Consider the following 18,467-nt stretch of genomic DNA (forward strand, 5'->3'; position numbering starts at 1 on the left):
CAAGGTTCTTTAGCAAGCATGTTGGAACATGCAGGCATATCTTATTTATGAATGGAAAATATATTTTATCTGACCACCTGGAATGCCAGGTTGAAAAGGTGGGGCCCCCAATATCTAGTCTTTCCTTCAATATCTTAGTCTTTTGCTAAAATAAAGCCTACATTCTGAAACACAAGATATAAGCCAAAATGGCATGCAAGACTTCCTACTTCTCCTTGTGTCGTGAAAGGGAAAAGTTTTGCCTCCCCTTGTTCCTTTTTTCTGATTGCTTCTGGCTGGAATGTGGAAAGAATGGTAAGCTCCTATGGACCGGTTGGACAAGGATGGCAGAGCCAAAAAATGGAGGAATCTAGTCCTCATCAGTGTGACTCTACCACACCAGATCTGAACTCATCTTCAGAATAACATGTGGCTAGGATACTCATTTAAGTATCCTTTATTTTGAGTAATTGTTTTTGACACAGAACTTGTGTCCTAACTAAGGCCAAATGGTTGTGACATGATGGGAAAAGTGTCATGCTAGGTTTGCAATGTTGGCCATGGGCAAATGACCCAAGATCTCTTGCCATCTCTAATCTCTTTCCATATGAATATACAAGTTACTCCAAAGTGGAAAACTCTTCAGAAGAAAATTCTCATTAGTAACTTATACATTATACCCTCATTTTACCACCTTTCTCTCTCTGTGCTACTGCTTGGGACCACCCCAAGCTTGGCCCCTCTTTATTTGGTATAAATGCAAAGAAATGAGGCTGACTGAACAATCACAATAAGAATAAAAATAAATGATATATATATATATAGTATTTGTGATATATTGTTTATGTCTATGTAAATGAGTATCATCTTTAAAAGAGCTTCTCAGGCAACTAGATGTTTATTTCAAAGATGGCGCCATTGCTAAAACATTTGGGAATTTTTTGAAACTCTTGGATTTCTTGTAATAATAAGACCGGGTCATAACTCTTAAAGTCTTTATTGAACACTACATATTATGCACAACATAAATGTCAGTGCTTGTGTCAGAGACATTGGTAAATTTACTAAGGATATCAGTGGTGCTCTTTAGGCACCACTGTCAAATTTCCATGTGAAGTTGGCTTCATAATTTAATTATGCAATACTAATGTATATATGGGATCTACAACAGTCTATAGGAGTGAAAGACGTACACTAGAAATGGAACGTGCATTTTTGAAAAGCATGAGTGAATTTACTCATTCACTAAAGATTTGTATTATTACCCTACCCCTTATTTCTAAAACAGTTCTCAGAAATGTATAGATTGAACACTAGAGTTCTCTTTACATTTGATTTTGAACTCATTATTCTGCCAGACCCTTGAATTGCTAAATGACCCCTAGGTTGTGCCTTCTAGTGAGTAGGCTCTCCAGTGCCTACCAACGAAGCAACTGAGTTGCTAGGTCCTTGTTTCTCCCCCTCACCCACCGAAGTCAGCTAATAACTATGGACTGTACAACTTTTCTGAGCACTGAGGGCTCTGACAGGAAAGCTCCCAGCATTGAGCACATTTCTGGAGTCACAGAGCCCGAAACGTATAAAGCAGTGGAGCTAAGAGCAGGTGCTGCTGGTTGGAAATTCTGATCTGATTTAGCTCATGAGTTAGTTATGCCTGTTAAGCAGCTTGGGCTGTCTCTTAAAATGAAGAACAGCTTCCTTACAGCCATTTATGGTACAGAAGTCAATTCAAGTTCATTCACCATTTCAAACATGCTGAGAACTCTAAGATAGACAATGATTTTGCTTCTCATCTGGTTTAAGATTCAGCACAAATGAATGGGTTTAAGAACAGGTTTAAGATTCAGCACAAATGAAGCAGATGTGAGGAGAAGAGCTTCTCAACAGCAAATGATACATGTATTATGATCTGAAGGAGGGACTAGGGCTGACAGCCAGCCTGTGCCGTGGATTGAGGACACCAAATATGTATTTTGAATCTCACTGCCATTTGCTAAGTTTCTTCTACATATGTCTTTAAACTTGGACAGACTGTCTTGGAAAGGTGTGGTCCTAACAAATGAAGAATGTATGACTGGAAAGAGTTAAGAAAAAAGGAAAGGAAGAAAACTCAAGGGTACATTCTCAGAGTACTGTTTCCTCAGGGATGCTATTGGTTCTTGGGCCAGTCAACAATTCATGTGACACTGTCCTGCATACTGCAGGATGCTAACATGCCTGCTCTCTCTCCCATGGCATGAATAAGTACCAGAAATTGTGACAACCTCAGATTCTCTCTCGCACTTTTACATGTCTCCTAGGGGAGGCAGCATCACAGTAGCTGAGAACTCCTACAGCCAGGGTTCAGAATTATCACCAAAAATGGTACTAACAGAACCAGGATATGAGTGACAGAGACATGAATACTTATTTCAGATTATGGAAATATCACATGAAATAGCTTGATTTCCTGTGGCTTGTGTCACTTCACAGAGATGAGGCTTTTAAAATAAAATCTTCCATAACCAATTGGATCTGGCCATCTTGGACTCACCCAGGCACTTGCACATTTGTTTGTGGTGTTCATGTATTACACGCCTCCGGGGGAGGGGGGGGATATTATTCTCACTAGACAGCACAACTTATGGGGGATAACGTTCTAGCCTACTGGGAGGCATTATTATTATTATTATTATTATTATTAGTTTATGGGAGTAGGCACACAGTCATATATGGATAGGTGTGTTTATTTAGGAACTTTATAATAAAACTTCTACATACCAGTGTCTTCAAATGCCAGATTTGATGATATTTTATGAATTCTGCACTCATTTCCATACTTGTTTACTTAGAAATGCCAAGCTCATTTTAATCTGCTGCTTTAAAGCCAAGTGTTCTAGGTGGCTTCAGGAGATGAGGCCATGTTCAAATGTCAGCCGTTACTCTCAGGCAAGAAAAGATCAGAGCATGAAATTCTCTTAAAAGCAAACCTTGAAAGTAGCAAAAGCACTGGTTATGGTAATCCAAACCTACCCAGACATTCCTAACAATTAATATTGCAAAACTTGTGTATCTATGATTTCTGCCATGGGGAAATAATTCCTTGGAGATCTTACTTTCAAGTAGGGAAATAACAAGGTCAGAAAATTTTAGTCTCACAATTAAATTTCCTACACCTAAATTTGATGTTCACAATATAATTAGATGTTCAATCCAGATATAATTTCCATGCAGCCAAATCTAAAGTAACATTCAATACAAAAATTAAATGGAGCTCAAAGAGAAGTAGATTGCTATCTTTTCCGTTGTCTTTTGAATAAAATAGTAAATTTACGTAAGGAATATTTGATATTGGCCAAAATCTAACTTTTTAAAATATAAGCTGGGCCAATTCACATTCAGCTCAAGTTCTTCTACCTCTGACTATCTTACTTGATATTTATGATTACTCTGAGACACTGATATGGCTTGACTCTCTAAAGCTGAAAATTTCTATCTTTCTTTTCTTTTTAAAGCTGAAAATTTCTTTATTATGGACTGTTTACTATGGCAGGAGGGACAATTGCCATACATTTAGAATGTATTATCAAAAATATAGAAAAAAATAAAAGGATTTCCATTTCCTGGTTATTGCTGCAATGACCAAGAAACTGAGTCAATTAGTCTTTAACAAGTAATATTAATAGAGGCTTGATGATCTGTGGTAGAATATGATTTACAACTTCATTTTGCCTGAACCCTTTCTGTAACTAAAAGTGTAGGTGGCTTCTTTTTAACAAGCAAAGGCAGGTCATGATTTTTGGTAAAGATGTTTGGATGAACACGTTGGTCTCTGATGGGCTTTGAGGGAGAGTCTGGGTCTCGGGTGGGAACCGATGGCCATGAGGCTACGTAGACTTGACATATGGCTTCCCACTGGGAGAGTGCTGCACCTTGGATGAGGAAGGAGGGAACCCAAGTTTCTGGGCTGCTGCGTGCCAGAAGCCTTTCATACGTTCACTTGTTTAATCCCACCACAGAGGAACTATTATCCCTGGTTCACAGACACAGGTGATGATCTGAACTCCCAGGTCTCTCTGTCTCTGTGAGTTTACATCACTGGCAAAAGCCAAAGAAAGACTTTCTCTTTTCCCCAAAGTTATATTCTTCCCTTAAAACACTTAAAAAGGAAATCATAATTTCTGGGATTTTTCTAACTTTTGTTTCCAAGAATTCCAATGTAACATTTGTTTCAAATAGATTTTGGCTAGCTGAGGGTAGAACTTATCAAATGGTGAAGATAAATTTTAGCATGCAATATTGCATTTCCTCACTTTTATTTTTTGAAAGAATTGCTAAAAAATTCTTGAATCAATTATTTGCCATGATGCTGCTACTCAGCTAACGAAATATTTTTACAATCTAACCTGGGTATGGCCAGGAGAAGTTTAAAAACATGTACTAAAATAAATTTTGGTACTAAAATAATTATGAATGAAATGATATGCTCTCTGGACTTTCTTCAGAATTGTCCAGAGGAAGAAAGAGATGAAGTGTAGAGAGAGGAAATAAGATTGGTCATGAGTCGATTAATGGGTGATAGTTATATAGGGTGGTTGTAATAATATTCTCTAATTTTTACATTGGTTTGAAATATTTTAATAATAAAAATGTTTATAAAATAAACATCTATGGTTTAAAATCCTTGTGAGGATATGGAGATGCTGCTTTCTGGAGTAGTCTGAAAGTAGTCATCCTTTCAGCTAACACAGGATTATCCAACAGCTGTTCAAACCATATTCCTAGCAATATGCTAAGCGGATTCGACTTCTGTGAATAACAACAAAATAAATACTAAAAATTCTTTCATGTGGGCTTTTGTTTATGTAAATACTCCAAAGGTATGGGTCACTTTTGATATTTCGCTTAACCACCTTTTTATGCTTCCGTGTAACCTTTTAGATTATCGATTTTATGTTCTTTCAAATGCCAGACACACATTTCTTTCATCCATAGACATGGGTACACAGAAAATAACTTGGCTTCCCTCCCTTTCCTCTCTCTCCCTCTTTCTTTTTTGCCAGGCAAAATCCCAAATTGATGCCGATTCTACTGCTGCAGCTGAAGATGGCTGGACCAAACCCCTACAACCCTGATGATTTACTGTAAGTTTACAACCACAGATATCAAGTGGGCTGCAAGTTAATTCTATTTCTTCCTAGTCTGTCACTGTCTTACTCTCTGAACTGAACGTGGGTCTCTCTCTGTGTCCAGGACTGCCTCCCTTTTCACACTCTCAGCAAATGACCCCCTGTGTTATTTTACTTAGATACCAGGTATAGAAGCTGTTTATAAAGAAACACCTGATCTTCCCATTAGAAAATATTCTACCCTACCCACATCTGTGCCTATATACTCTGCCTTCCCTCCTGTTTTTCATTTGTGCATGGAATTTTGCCCCTCCCATCTTCTCAAGAACTTTGTTCAAATTCCCTAGAGATTAGTCTTCAATCCCCTTGCTTTTCTGTAAATGCTCACTCCTTAGGGGATCTCATCTGGGCTCATTGTTTTAAGGATGCTTTGGTAAGCAGCATCCTCGATGTATCTATCCCTTACCTTCAATGCTCAATTTATTACTAAGCTCTCTTACGCTGTATCTTCAAAATACATCTTAGAAAAAATGCTGCTTAGATGAGGTACCTAAAATAGGCAAATGTATAAAGGCAAAAAGTAGAACAGTGGCTGGACGGAGGGGCTAATGGGAAGGTAGTTATTTAATGCATACAGAGTATCAGTTTGAAATGATGAAAAATTTCTGAAGATGGACAATGGTGATGGTTTGTACAACAACATAAATATAAATTAATGCCAATGTATTGTTCACTTAAAAATGGTTAGAATAGTAAATTTTAGATTATACATATTTTGCCACAACTTTCTTTTTACTATCTCTACTGCTACCATCCATATTCAAACCATTGTCATCTCTCGCCTACATCATTAATAGCTTCCTGAGAGCATTTCATTGTTTTTTAATCTTGTCCCCAACCTCAGTCTAATCTCTACACAGAACAGTAGAGTGATATTTTAAAGCGCAAGGAAGATCTCATAACTTGTGAGATCTGAACTAAATATTTATTTAGTAAAAGAATGAGAAAATTGTTCCTTGCATATTAAATTTGAAGTTTAGCAAATTGCTGCTAGAAGAGCACTGGGAAGCAGGTAACAGCTCATATCTGAGAGGATTCTCTCTTATCAACAAAGCCTATCAAGAAGTGGGGACAGTGCTCAGTCCTAAGTGTTGGCAGGAGGAAAGTATGGAGTGTGGGGGGTGGCAGTGAGACATGGGGGCCGGAGTGTGGAAAGAGTGGTCAAATGCTCATGCTCCTGATAGGTTATCAATGATCACTGTCATGGTGATGAGGGTTTGGGTCTTCTGAGCAAGGTTACTGTAATATGTAAGGAAAACATTTTTCAGAAGATGATGTCATTTACGTAAGAAAATGGGCTCCCTGATAGGTTGCTATAGTCGGAAGGTCACCTGTAAGTGATGAGGAGGGAGGGCATTTGAATGAGGAAAATGCTGAGTATGTTCAGACACCCCTGGGACCATCCTGAGTTTAGGAGGTGGTGGCTGATATCACTGTGACATAGTGTCTCATTTTCAGGAAATTGAGCTCCATAGTTGTATTTCAGATTTACCGAACTTGTGAAGTAGGAAACAAGAAAGGAGTGACAAATGGAATTTTTAGGATGAACTTACAGAATAAAATTTTATTTTTAAAAGGAAGAACCATGTAGTTTTCCTACTTTATAAGTAGACTGGCTGTTCTAAAATCCTGACCTGGTACTGCAGGAGAAGTTTGTACTGGTAGGTCTGCTGCTTCCTGTGAGGGCCCGAGGCTCTTTCCCTGTCGTCTTCAGTTCTGTGAAGGAGGCCTCTGTGCTCAGTGAGCACTTTGCTTTGCTGATAACTGAACAGAGACCTCAGGGTCCTGCTCTGTGCTCTTCCAAGAGTCTGGGTCACTCCTTCCCCTCTGAGGGGATGCTGCTCCCTCCCTGCTGTGAGGGCCCAGTACAGTAGGGAGGAAAGTTGACCTAAGGATTTATGAGTCATTCACTTGAAGGGCAACCACTGTATAGGTTTGCAGGAGATCCAAAGGACCCAGGGACGTGGGACTTTTAGTGTTAAACCCGAGAAAGTCCCCTGCAAACTGAGATAAGTTGTTTGTCCTTTAAGTTCAGGGGTAGAACTGCAGCTTATTCCTGACATCATCCACTAACACTCACAGACAAAGTAAAATTCCGAACCCTGTACCTTTTAGTTTTCTCTGACCTCAGGGCCCTTCCTGTTTAATTACATTCACCAAACCAGATTCTGTAGATTTCTATGACGCGACAAATAACAGACCTCGAAGTAAGTGAGTTCCCTGGTAGCTGGGTCTGTGCCTCTCCTCTACTTTGTAATCTAGTCCCCTGACTGGGTCTCCACTTACCAAGGTGCCCCTGTGTCCTCACCTGCTTTGATAAGCTAGCAAGGGCCGGTGTCTCCATGAAAAGGATGTGATGTGTCCCTGGTGATCTATCCAAGGACTAGCATTGGGTAGATCTAGCTTGGCTGACCTCTTGACCACCTGTGTGCCCTGATTTTCAGCTCTACACTGCTGGGCTGTGCCCCCATGGGGAGTAGCTGTCCACAAGCCTCCCTGCCAGGCCACCTGCAGAGCTTACACCTCTGGGAGCTTTGGAGAAAGGCACCCCTCCAGGCACTGAGAATTACAAAAGGGCACTCCCGCTGGTAAAGACCACTCAGAAAAAGGTGCTATTTACAAGGCTAGAGTATCAGAGCCCTGGCTGGCTTTTAACTCCAGCTCTCATCCCCTTTGCTCTGTGCACAGCTTACATGACCACACCCCCAGCTCTGCTCTCCACACTGGAGACTAGCCAGCCCAGCTGCCACCAGGCCTGGCACAATGACATGCTTTGCCTGTCTGGATAGCTTCTGTCTCACTACTGAGTACTGTACTTGACCCTGAATTTATTCTTTGTCTCTCTTCTCCCTTCTCCTTTAGCTTCCAGCTCACTCCTATTTAAGTTCTCACATTCAAGCTGATGGTATAAAAAAAGTAATGGGCTAGCCTTTGAGAAACCCAGGTAGATAACACCGATTGCATAAATCTGCCCTTTCTATCTAAGAGAGTAATGAAATTCAGTTTTGGTATTTACAGAAAAATCCACCACCCATTGATAACAAGGCTTTGTTAAATTTGAACTATGCTGGTCTCTGGATTAGTTTTCTAGTCTTTTCTCCTCCCTCCTCCCCCAGAAGATATTCACCTAGGATAATACTGTTTCTTCTTTCCAAAGACAGTTGGGGAAGGGGGTTTCTTAATATAATTTTTTTTTTAAGACCTAGGCCGAAATTTATTGTTCCAGACTTTGTCGTGAAAAAAATGTGAAACTTGACTGTTTAAATGATAGTAGACCCTACAAGTTGGAAGCACAACAGAGATATAAGAAGGAGAAGCTGTGGTCTGACGGATCTCACGTACCAGTTGTGGGAGGAAGCAGTTACAGAAAGAAAGACCCATGTGGAATAGATGGAGAGAAAAGTTCAGAGAAGAGAAAAGTGATTTGGACAAGTTGAGTCACATTATACCGACTTTTGAAAAGTAAACTAGCCAAAGAGTATCTTTTGTTCTTTGGAATTATGGGCTTTGGAATTTCAATCAGAACAAAGTTTCTCTGATGGGATATATAATTACTGCAAAGTTTGAGTTTGCCATGAAGCCTCACCTGTTACTTTATTAAAACTGAATTTTATTTTGTAAGCAGAGGCAGTAAATTGTTTTCATAACTCAATCACATTTAAAAGCAAGCCACTTAGTGATGTGGGGAGCACTGCTGTTTTTATGATACTACCTTTTCACGGATAAAACAAATGTTTACACAATAAACACAGCACAAAGCATAGACGTACTTAAGAGGTAATGTTAGTACAACCATTTGATGTGTGCTATGTGGTTTGCACGCACACACACATTTATCTAAATAGACCATTCATTCATTGTCTAGAGGCAATGAATGAATATATACATAAAATTAAAAGAATTAAAATTCCATCAAGATAATGTCACATGATATTTTGGTTTAGAGAATGTTTAGTTCCCTTGAAATGCCTTCGCAAAGCCAGAGCCATGTTAAGATCAAAACCTGATTCTTTTTCTTTTTTTCTTTGTACCACCAAAAAAAAAGCTTAGTAAATGGCAACAATTTTTCTCAGGTGCTTGTCCTCCTTAGAGTACCATGTAAAGGATGTAGGAGAAGGTTAGTAAGAAAGCTTATCTGTATTCATAAACCTCAGAAACAGCTGAATTTTTCCCACGTGTAAATGAGCTTGAGTCTACTCATGGCATAATCAGTTCCTATACCTCCAATTGTCCTCTTCTGGACACCTTCCTCTCATTCTTACCAGGAACCCGGTAGAAATTACAGCCTGGGTGTGAAACTTGCTCACGCTTTTATAATATTGCTGGATGGCATACGTAACGTTATTCACTTTCAACATACTTCCTCTGAGTCATGACAGTGGGAACAACAGCCTACTTACTTGTGTTTATTTTCTGGAGTGAAATATGCTTTTCCAGTTGCCTCCGCAGTTTCACCTCTGCTCCATATTTTCCAGTGGTCCCGTTGTCAGCCAAAATGAAATGGGAATGCATGCTGTTGAGAACAGTGAGCTTGCTCATGGGATTGGACATGGTCTGGTACGGCCGGACTACCTGCAGGGTATCAGAAGGAAGAGGCAGAAGTCAGAGAAAGGAAAACAGGATATGAGAAGGAAAATCGGACAGAGGAAAGAGAGAAAGAACACCATTGTTTGGTACAGTGCAAGTCGAGTCTACACTATATCCTTGACCTCGTATGCTTTGGGTTAGAAGTAAGATTTATGACAAAAGTTTCATTCAAGGCAAGACCATGCTTAAAGGAGTACTCATTTATTCAGAGAATAGAGTTTGTAGTTTAATTGTAGTCAAAAATTGGCATGTCAACGATTGTTTCATATTGAAGTTAATCTTCTATTTGCTCATGAACCCTAGATAATTTTTAAATCTAGTGATTTTCTTTCTTTCCCTTCTCTATCATGCCTATACTGGAATAAGCACAGCAGACATGGTTCTAGAGAATGGTGGGGGTGGGAGAAGAAATCTTTTCTCCCAAACCCATTCAGTAATCTGAAGATCGTTCTTTAGAATCAACACTGTTCTTATTAGATACCTTATTTAAATGGAAGTCTTGATTGTCAAATAATTGTCTTCTGAGACAAATATGAATCAGGCCCAAAATGTTCGCCTCTGTTTTATTCTACCCCCCCTTTTTTGTTGTTGTTATTATTTTAATTTCATGGTGAATTACACTACCTAAAACAGAGTAATTTCAGTGTGGTCTTCTAGAGTTTTGATATAAAAAGAAAAGCAATACCTATGGTGAGCTAGTTGCCTTTTATACATTATCTATATTCCTTGCAACAATCCTGCAAAGTAGATGGTGTTATGTTCAAGATAAGGTAAGAAGACTGTATTACACATACAACCACAATTCACACACAAGTCTGCCTGATTTCGAAATCTATACTTATTTTTCTTCCCCACATTGTTTAGACCCAATGAAAACATAAGGTGATGTTTTAAAACATTTAGGTAGAAACTTCATGCAGGACGATGAAAAGGAACAGTCAGTAGGCGCCTTGCTACACGATCTCAGCACAGCTATTACTGTACTGAATCATCAACACTGACAGAACCCAAATGCTTCTGGGTTTGTGTTTCTATTTGATTGTGCATACAGCGTGTACATTAATTATAGAGTTGAGATGTTCTTGTTCTTCTCAGTATGTAATAACTCACCATGAAAAGCTGTAAGATTGAGTAGTTTGTTAAAGGAATTACAAAGTGATTTAGGAAGGTCATTCTTCACTGGTGAAGATCTCATGTAAGTCATTTTCTAGACTTCAATGCTGATTCAAAATTCCAGCATTTCTAGGAGGCTGGCAAATAAAATGTACTCAATAAACAGTGAACAAATGAGTATGCAACTGGAGATAGGCATGCTTTTGTTCAAAACCGAAAAAAAAAATCTTTTCTGAATTTTTTGGGAATTAACCTCATTTAAATGCAAAATGTGTATATAATTCTGAGCTTTTGAAATAGTCTTCAGTCCTATTAATGTATGCCCCATTTGTTAACGTAGCATTATCATCTTAATTCATAGCTTTATTTTAGCTGGCTCTTATTAATAAAGGAAGCCCATAACTTTCTGATATGGCTTCTTGTAATCTCAAGGAGCAGTAATCAATCACTCCTTTGTCTAGATGAGTGCTTGAGAGTCCCCTAAAATACAACAGAGACAGTAGTTTGCTAATCCCATCCTGAGCTCTCTATCACTTGTGGTTGAATTTCCCATTTTGTTGCTCCTCGTTTTTGATCATAAAACATTCATTCTACAGCAGAGTGCAAGTTAATAAAAACTAATGCCTTATTGAAAGAGGCCTAGCAGAAAGACTTTCTCCTATTCTTAAAGTGCTTCTACACTGTGCTTTTGGACAAAAGAAAATACTTTGGTACTGTTGTCTCTTTCCTAATAGCAGTTCTTGCAAAACTCCATGTGAAGGAAGGGGAAAGACCCAAAGCAGTCTGTGAAAGGCAGGGAACAGCAGATTTTCTAGAGGTTAAAGTGTGTATGAAAGTGAACCCCAGACAATTGGGTTGGCTAAGACATGAGTCCACATTTTTGAATTCCTAGGAACCTACATAAAGACCATCAGTGAAAGTGAATTTTAAAACAAATAAAGGAATGAAAATGATTCTGGGCCATGCTGGTATAATTACAACAATTTAAGAATAGAAGGAGATAATTATCTGTGTTGCATATACAGTATCTGTTTTCTCCATTACTGGATTCTAAGGACATTGGTGCTTCAGTTTTCTGACTTTTGACTCCCTTCCCTTGTGAAACACAGCTCAGCTTTTTGAGAATACTGGACGTCTGAATCAGTCATGGCAAGAGGGTCAAATTTATAGGATCAGTCATGAATTTTAATTTCTTCATCTCATTGATCCTCATTTCTTTTCATCTTATGTGAAGGCAAGTTAAAGGCAAAGAGGTTGTCTGCTAAATTATAGGGGATATAAATCTGAAAAATAAATAAAATGTCCCATTTTACTTTCTATTTATCATTGGAGGAAGATGTGCTGAATCCTGGAACAATCCTGAACATCTGAATCACAGAAAATTGTATGAATCCAAGTTCTTCTAATGGCTGTGTGAATCTGAGTCTCACTTTTTTAATCAGCAAAAGGGAAATGATAAAACTACTTACCTAATGGGAATCAGTTGAGATTATATGTGCAAAGAACCTGGCACCATGCCTGACTTGCAATAGGCATTTTATAAATATTTATAACTTCTAGCTCTGTTCTATTTTTATCAACTCCAAGCTGATTTTCTGATTGTAAACCAGTGATCAAAATGAAATGATATGAGATAAATCAGTGACTTTTGTTTTACTCAAGAGATTTAAATCAATATAAGTAGAGAAAAAAAAAATCAACACTCTGTTGGCAAAACATACAAAGTGTTTCTTCTTTGCCATGCCCTCCCAACCACTTAAGAGGGTGATGGTCTGATACTATTTGTGGATTAACTACGAAGTTAGAAATAACTTTGCAAAGACTTCAGAGGAATGCAATTTGGTCTAACTTGCCTACAAAATCCATTTAGTATTCTTCATAACAAACATGCCAGCAGTCTATTTTTGTTTAAGTTATATTTGCGTAGCTTCAAAAGATTTGCTGATCTTCCTGTTATGTTCCCAAAGTAGGAAAAAACGTGTCTATTTATAACATGACTACAAATGAATTTTTCCCTTTCTCTGAAGAAATTTTGGAAGTATTGCAACCACTTTCATTGTTAAGAGATCATGAAAAGAGGACAATTTTTTTGGAAGAGTCTGTGTGTGTGTGCGCGCACGCACGTGTGTGCATATGCATGGGGGCTAAGTAAGAATAATTATTACACAGTTTTTACACAATTAATGTGTAAAACATTTGCAGGAAGATCAGCAAATCTTTTGAAGCTACGCAAATATAACTTAAACAAAAGGTATTTTGGATTACTGTAGCATGTTTCTCATCTAGGGTTTCCTGGGAAAATTAAGTCCTAATGCCCCCTAGGGGTGTTCAACCTTTTTTTTTTTTTCCTGCCCCATTGGAAGAAAAACAGTTGTCTTGGGTCACACATTAAATATACAAACACTAACTGTACATGCAGCCTGGCCCATGGGTCATAGGTTGGAGACCTCTGCCAGCATCCATTGCCTATAATAGATCACTTTCGTTCCTAAGAATATAGGACAGTCACTTTTCTGTCTTTTATAGTTCAGATAAGAAACCTGAGTTGAGAAAGGCTGAATGATGTCTGAAAGGTATTTTTCAGGTGAGTTTTCATGATTTGTAAATATGTGTTCAGACATTTAAGTTCATGAAGAAACTCATCCTAGAAAATGCTCATGCCTCATTGCTGAATATCACTATGGTCACCCTTGAGCGAAGGTGACCTTTCCCCTTGGGAAGCTATGTGCTAATACAGCACCTTGTCCACCCTTCAAAGCAAATTTGGAGCTCTTTTTCTAGAATGGCCATCAGAGCTATTATTGTAGGAGGTGTGACAGTTAAATTAGTGAACTCACCCTGGACAAAATGCTGCATATCTCATTGCTGAATATCACTATGGTCTCCGGGTGGCCAGGGGGAGTACTTGGAAAGTGATCATGGCGATATTCAGCAGTGAAGTATGCAGCACTTTTTCTAGGACGAATTCATGAATTTCATTGTCGGACCTTCATATGATGACAGTTGTGATGGCCATTCCAGAAGAAAAATTCCAAACTTGTACTGAAGAGTGAACTGGGTGCTAGTGTTGGTGCACAGCTTCCCAAGGTGAAGGTAGTGCTATTCAGCATTGATTGACATCCTTTTTCTAGGATGTGTTCATATGAAAATAATTATCCAATCTTATGTAATATACCTATACTTAGAAAGAAAATTTGCTTGGAAATGGATTTTAGGCATTTATGCTCTATGATTATAATGGAGCACCTATAAGTAACAATATTGTACCTTTCTTTGTTGTTTCTCAAGTGTAAATGAGAGAATTCTTCATTCATTAATCCATCATATACTACTTGGTACTGGCTGATGGATGAAATTCTGGTTCCAAGGCCTCTGTATCCCTTGACTTTGAAACAAAGAGGACCCCCCAAAGGGAAGTGAGGGCTATTTAAGGGGTCAGTGAAGGTCAAGGCCCTTTCATACAAGGCATTAGAGGATCATCACCATGGATAGGAAGGGAATTAACTCAGAGACACTGAGCTGTGGAAAACTAAACAAGCTTCATATGCTCCTGCCAGGGTGCTGCACTCATGCTTCACGATGGGCTGAGATCAGGAATGTGGAAGCTGGTCTGAGACACCTGCTTGAATTTTCCTGGCTGTTTGCATGTGTGTTCTGGGATCACCCAGGAGTACTGAGCAGGAAGTCAGGAGAAGGGGGTCTCGAGCTCTAGTTTTTCTAGTTACTAATTTGTGACCTTGGTTAAATTTCTAAATTCATATTTTCATTCCTTTACTCACTTATTAAGAATTTCTCGAAGATACACAATGAAATAGTATTCATTCATAAAAAGGTGGAGAGTTTACACCTTTTGTATTTACCTGGATGGAGCTAAAGCACATTATTCTTAGTAAAGTATCACAAGAATGGAAAAAGCATCCAATGTACTCAATACTGATATGAAACCAAGAGATAAATAGGAAAAAAGTAATTTCTTGAGGAAATGGGATGTGGTAAATATTATGTTGGCTTGAGGAGATACATAATCACACATTGAGATATCTCACAATAAATGTTCAAATATACTCATTGAAAGGAACTTCTTGGACAATAGTTTTCTTATTTGTAAAATAGAAGACTTGACTGTAATTTTTGATGGCTTCCTACCTCTACCACTGAGCCTAGACAGTTAAAAAGTACATTTGCTCTTTTCTAATTACCACAGAACAATGACTTTCCATGGGTGTTATGTACAAAAAAAATGCAGTTCTTTCATGACGGGGGTCTCTTCCATTTAATAGTGCTTTCTAAAATGAAAGGGCAGGTTGGTCACTTCAGACTCCTAAGTGAGGCTTTGGTGCCACCCTCAGTCACATGCCTTCTGCAATCCCACTGTTGAGCTGTATACCAACCTGCCCCCGGCAAATGGCCCAGAGTCATGTTTTTCTCTCCAATAGCACCATGATTTTAATTGAGGCTTTTAGCATTTATTGACCATTTATTGCACGCCAGGTGCTGTGATAGACAATTTCCCATGGATTAATCCATTTTACACTAATTGTATAGGAGGAACTGTAGTGGCTCAGAGAGGTGAGGTATTTCAGCCAGATTTGCCTCACTAACCCCACTGTTTTCTCTACATCACATGTAGAATCTCGAATTCCTTTATAGGGCCAGGGGACATTCAGAGGGAAGACAGAAAACCCAGTCTGATTTTAAATTTATAGAGTATGTTACGGTTGGTTTTGCTGCTGGATGTTTTTGCCAGTGGCTCAGCTGAGCATTGAAATCCTTTTGACAGCTGATCAGATTATTTTCAGATAAGTCCTCTAGAACTGTATATCTGCAGAGTTCAGGAAAGGCACCAGCAGGCAGCAAACTGGGGCTGTGCTTTGGAGACAGAGAAACAAAAGGAGTAGCAAGGTTCTCTTAGGATCAGGCATCCGTTTCTGGGAAGAAGAGGGGATACCGCTGAGAAGTGAGAAGCAACCTCTGTGTCTCAGCTGAAGAAACATGGGGAATGAGAGATGGAATGAAGAAAAGAAAGGCTCTGTGTGTCTCTTAATCATGGAGAGGCCTGAGCCAGCAGGGACCCTGGCTGGTTATTTCCTATTCTGGCAGCTCAGTGGTAAGTGAAACCCAGATGTAGCCTCTCAGCTCAGCCACTCAAGCAAGAAACCAGGGAATTTCCATTTCCAAAGAGTGCCCAGGGATGTTAGTTGTGTGACTCCCACCAAAATCCACAGGAGGAACAATTCCATCTTTCTGCAGCACTTTGAGACCTGCAGAGAGCAGCACAGTCGTCATTTCATGCTTTCTTCTCTAACAGACTCACTTCCCTCTGCCCCATCCTGAGGGGAACCCTGGACCATTCAGCTATAGGACTACTGGCAATGGAAAGAGGCTCCTGAGTTCCCAAAATGGGCTACTTTCTTTACAACTTACCATGCATTGGTGGTGTGATTTTAATTTATATTTAGGAGTTCTTTGAACCTTTTCCCTTAGTCAAGGTTGGATTTGGTGACTCATTTCTAAGGGGTAGAATAAGTCAGGAGTGGTGACACATGACTTCTAAAATGAGGTCCTATAAGGGCTCCCCTTAGCTCTCTCTCAGATCACTTGCTCCGGGGAGACCAGTGCCATGTTGTGAAGACAATTAAGCATCCCTGTGAGGTGGTCCACATGGAGAGAAACTCCTATAGCAACTTGTGAGCGAGTCAGCTTTGAGGAGGGTGCTATAACTCCATTTGGGCCTTCAGACGATGCTGCCACACTGTCATCTTGAGGGTGACCCCAAGGAGACCCCAAGCCAGAACCACTCACAAATCCCTGGCCCTCAGAAACTGTGACATAATCAATGCTTCTTGTTAAAGCCACTAAGTTTGATGTAATTTTTTTGTAAGGTAATAGATAAGTAACACAATGGTGTATTATTATTACCTTCCCTCTTCTTTAAGGCTTCAAAATCTATCCTCTCTCCTTCATTCTGGACAGATCGATGCATTATAACTTCATGACCTCCAGTCCCCCTTCCTGCCCTGCCTGAGTCCTCTGGGCTGCCTGGCATTCCTTCTCCAGCCTCTCATCAGCTCTGGTCTCTGTTCCATTTGGGGGGACACTTACTCTCCTCACACCTCTGAGCTGAACACTATCCCTTCTTTTCTTGGCACACAATCTGACTCCTGCTTCTACACACCTACCAGTTGGGTGACCCTAAAAAAGGAATTTATTCTCTGTGTTTCAGTATTTTCATATGTAGATGGAGAATAATAATTATAATCACCTCATTAACTACTGTAAGGACTAACTGAGATATAAAACTCATAGGACAATGAAGTGTGAATCCTAATAAATGGGAGCTGTTATTAAGGGAAGCAGTCTTGGTAACAGATGAGGGTATGGTCTTTGGATGTAGGCAGCCTAGGTTTAAATCCCAGTAACATCCTTAACTAGTCATGAAACACTGGGCAAGTGTTGTCATCAGCAGACTCTACAAAAGCACTGATATTATTATTGTTGTCATAGTTATTATTGTTGTTATTTGTTATTTTAGTAATAAATGATAAACTTCCAGGCTAAAGCTCCTTCAACATCCTAACACCAACCCCCTAAATGTGTGTTCCTTCCTCTTCTCCTTCAGGTCCAAGTGTCCACGGGGTTAACTCTTCCTTCTTGGCTCTGGACGCTGGCACCTCATGCCCCTTCATCAGTGATCTCCCCTTTGTCCCTATGTCCCTTTTTACCATCAACATGTCAACAATTTCAAGGGTGTCCTCATCTTAAAAGAAAGAAATACCTCGAATAATGGCTCCCTTTGGCCACCCATATCTCTTCTTGTCGTAAATTTCTTTCTTTCTTTTTTTTTTTTTTGTGGTTTTTGGCCGGGGCTGGGTTTGAACCCGCCACTTGCAGCATATGGGACCGGCGCCCTACTCCTTGAGCCACAGGCACCAACTTGTCGTAATTTCTAAAAGGTTTGTCTCTGCTTCTCCATGTCTTCTCATTCCCCAACCCATAGAAATGTGTGTGCCTCTTCATCATTCTTCTGAAACAGCTTTGACCAATACTGCTCACCTCCATCTTGATGAAATAGATGGATGTTTCTAGGTCATTACCTTCCTTAGCCTCTCAATAGTCCTTGGCATTGCCCTTCTCAATCCTCCTGAAGCACAAAGGAAGGAATCTTTCCCTTGGCTCCCATGACTCTGTCTGGCTTTGCTCCTACCTTCCAGACATGTCTTTTGTCTCCATTGCAGGCTGCTAGCCCTCTGTTCATTCACTAAAGTTTGGAGCTCATCGGGATCCAGGTGTAGACTCTCCCTGTCCTCACTTTTTGTAAGGTAATAGATAAGTAACACAATGGTGTATTATTATTACCTTCCCTCTTCTTTAAGGCTTCAAAATCTATCCTCTCTCCTTCATTCTGGACAGATCGATGCATTATAACTTCATGACCATCCATCATGAAGGCCTGAATTGCCATCTATATGAGAAGCCTTCTAAATTTACATGAGTAGTCAGATCTTCCTTTTAAATTTTCTATTCTATATACTTACTGGCCTGCCAGACATTTTCATTCAGGTATCTCAAAGGAAATTCAAACTCAACATGCCCAAATATAAACTCATAATTGTCTTCACG

At 39.4% G+C, this 18,467-nt stretch overlaps 1 protein-coding gene across 7 annotated transcripts in view; it reads right to left on the reverse strand.

Moving 5' to 3' along the window:
* TRPM3 (transient receptor potential cation channel subfamily M member 3) overlaps positions 1-18,467 on the reverse strand; it is a 584,594-nt gene that overhangs the window by 255,728 nt on the left and 310,399 nt on the right. For all 7 annotated transcript variants that reach the window (XM_053574847.1, XM_053574838.1, XM_053574844.1 and 4 more), the window contains exon 6: positions 9,548-9,719. In XM_053574847.1, the coding sequence (XP_053430822.1) occupies positions 9,548-9,719 (172 nt within the window). The remainder of the gene's footprint in view (positions 1-9,547; positions 9,720-18,467) is intronic.

The sequence above is a fragment of the Nycticebus coucang genome, chromosome 2 (assembly GCF_027406575.1).
Source record: "Nycticebus coucang isolate mNycCou1 chromosome 2, mNycCou1.pri, whole genome shotgun sequence".
Taxonomy (NCBI): Eukaryota; Metazoa; Chordata; class Mammalia; order Primates; family Lorisidae; genus Nycticebus; species Nycticebus coucang.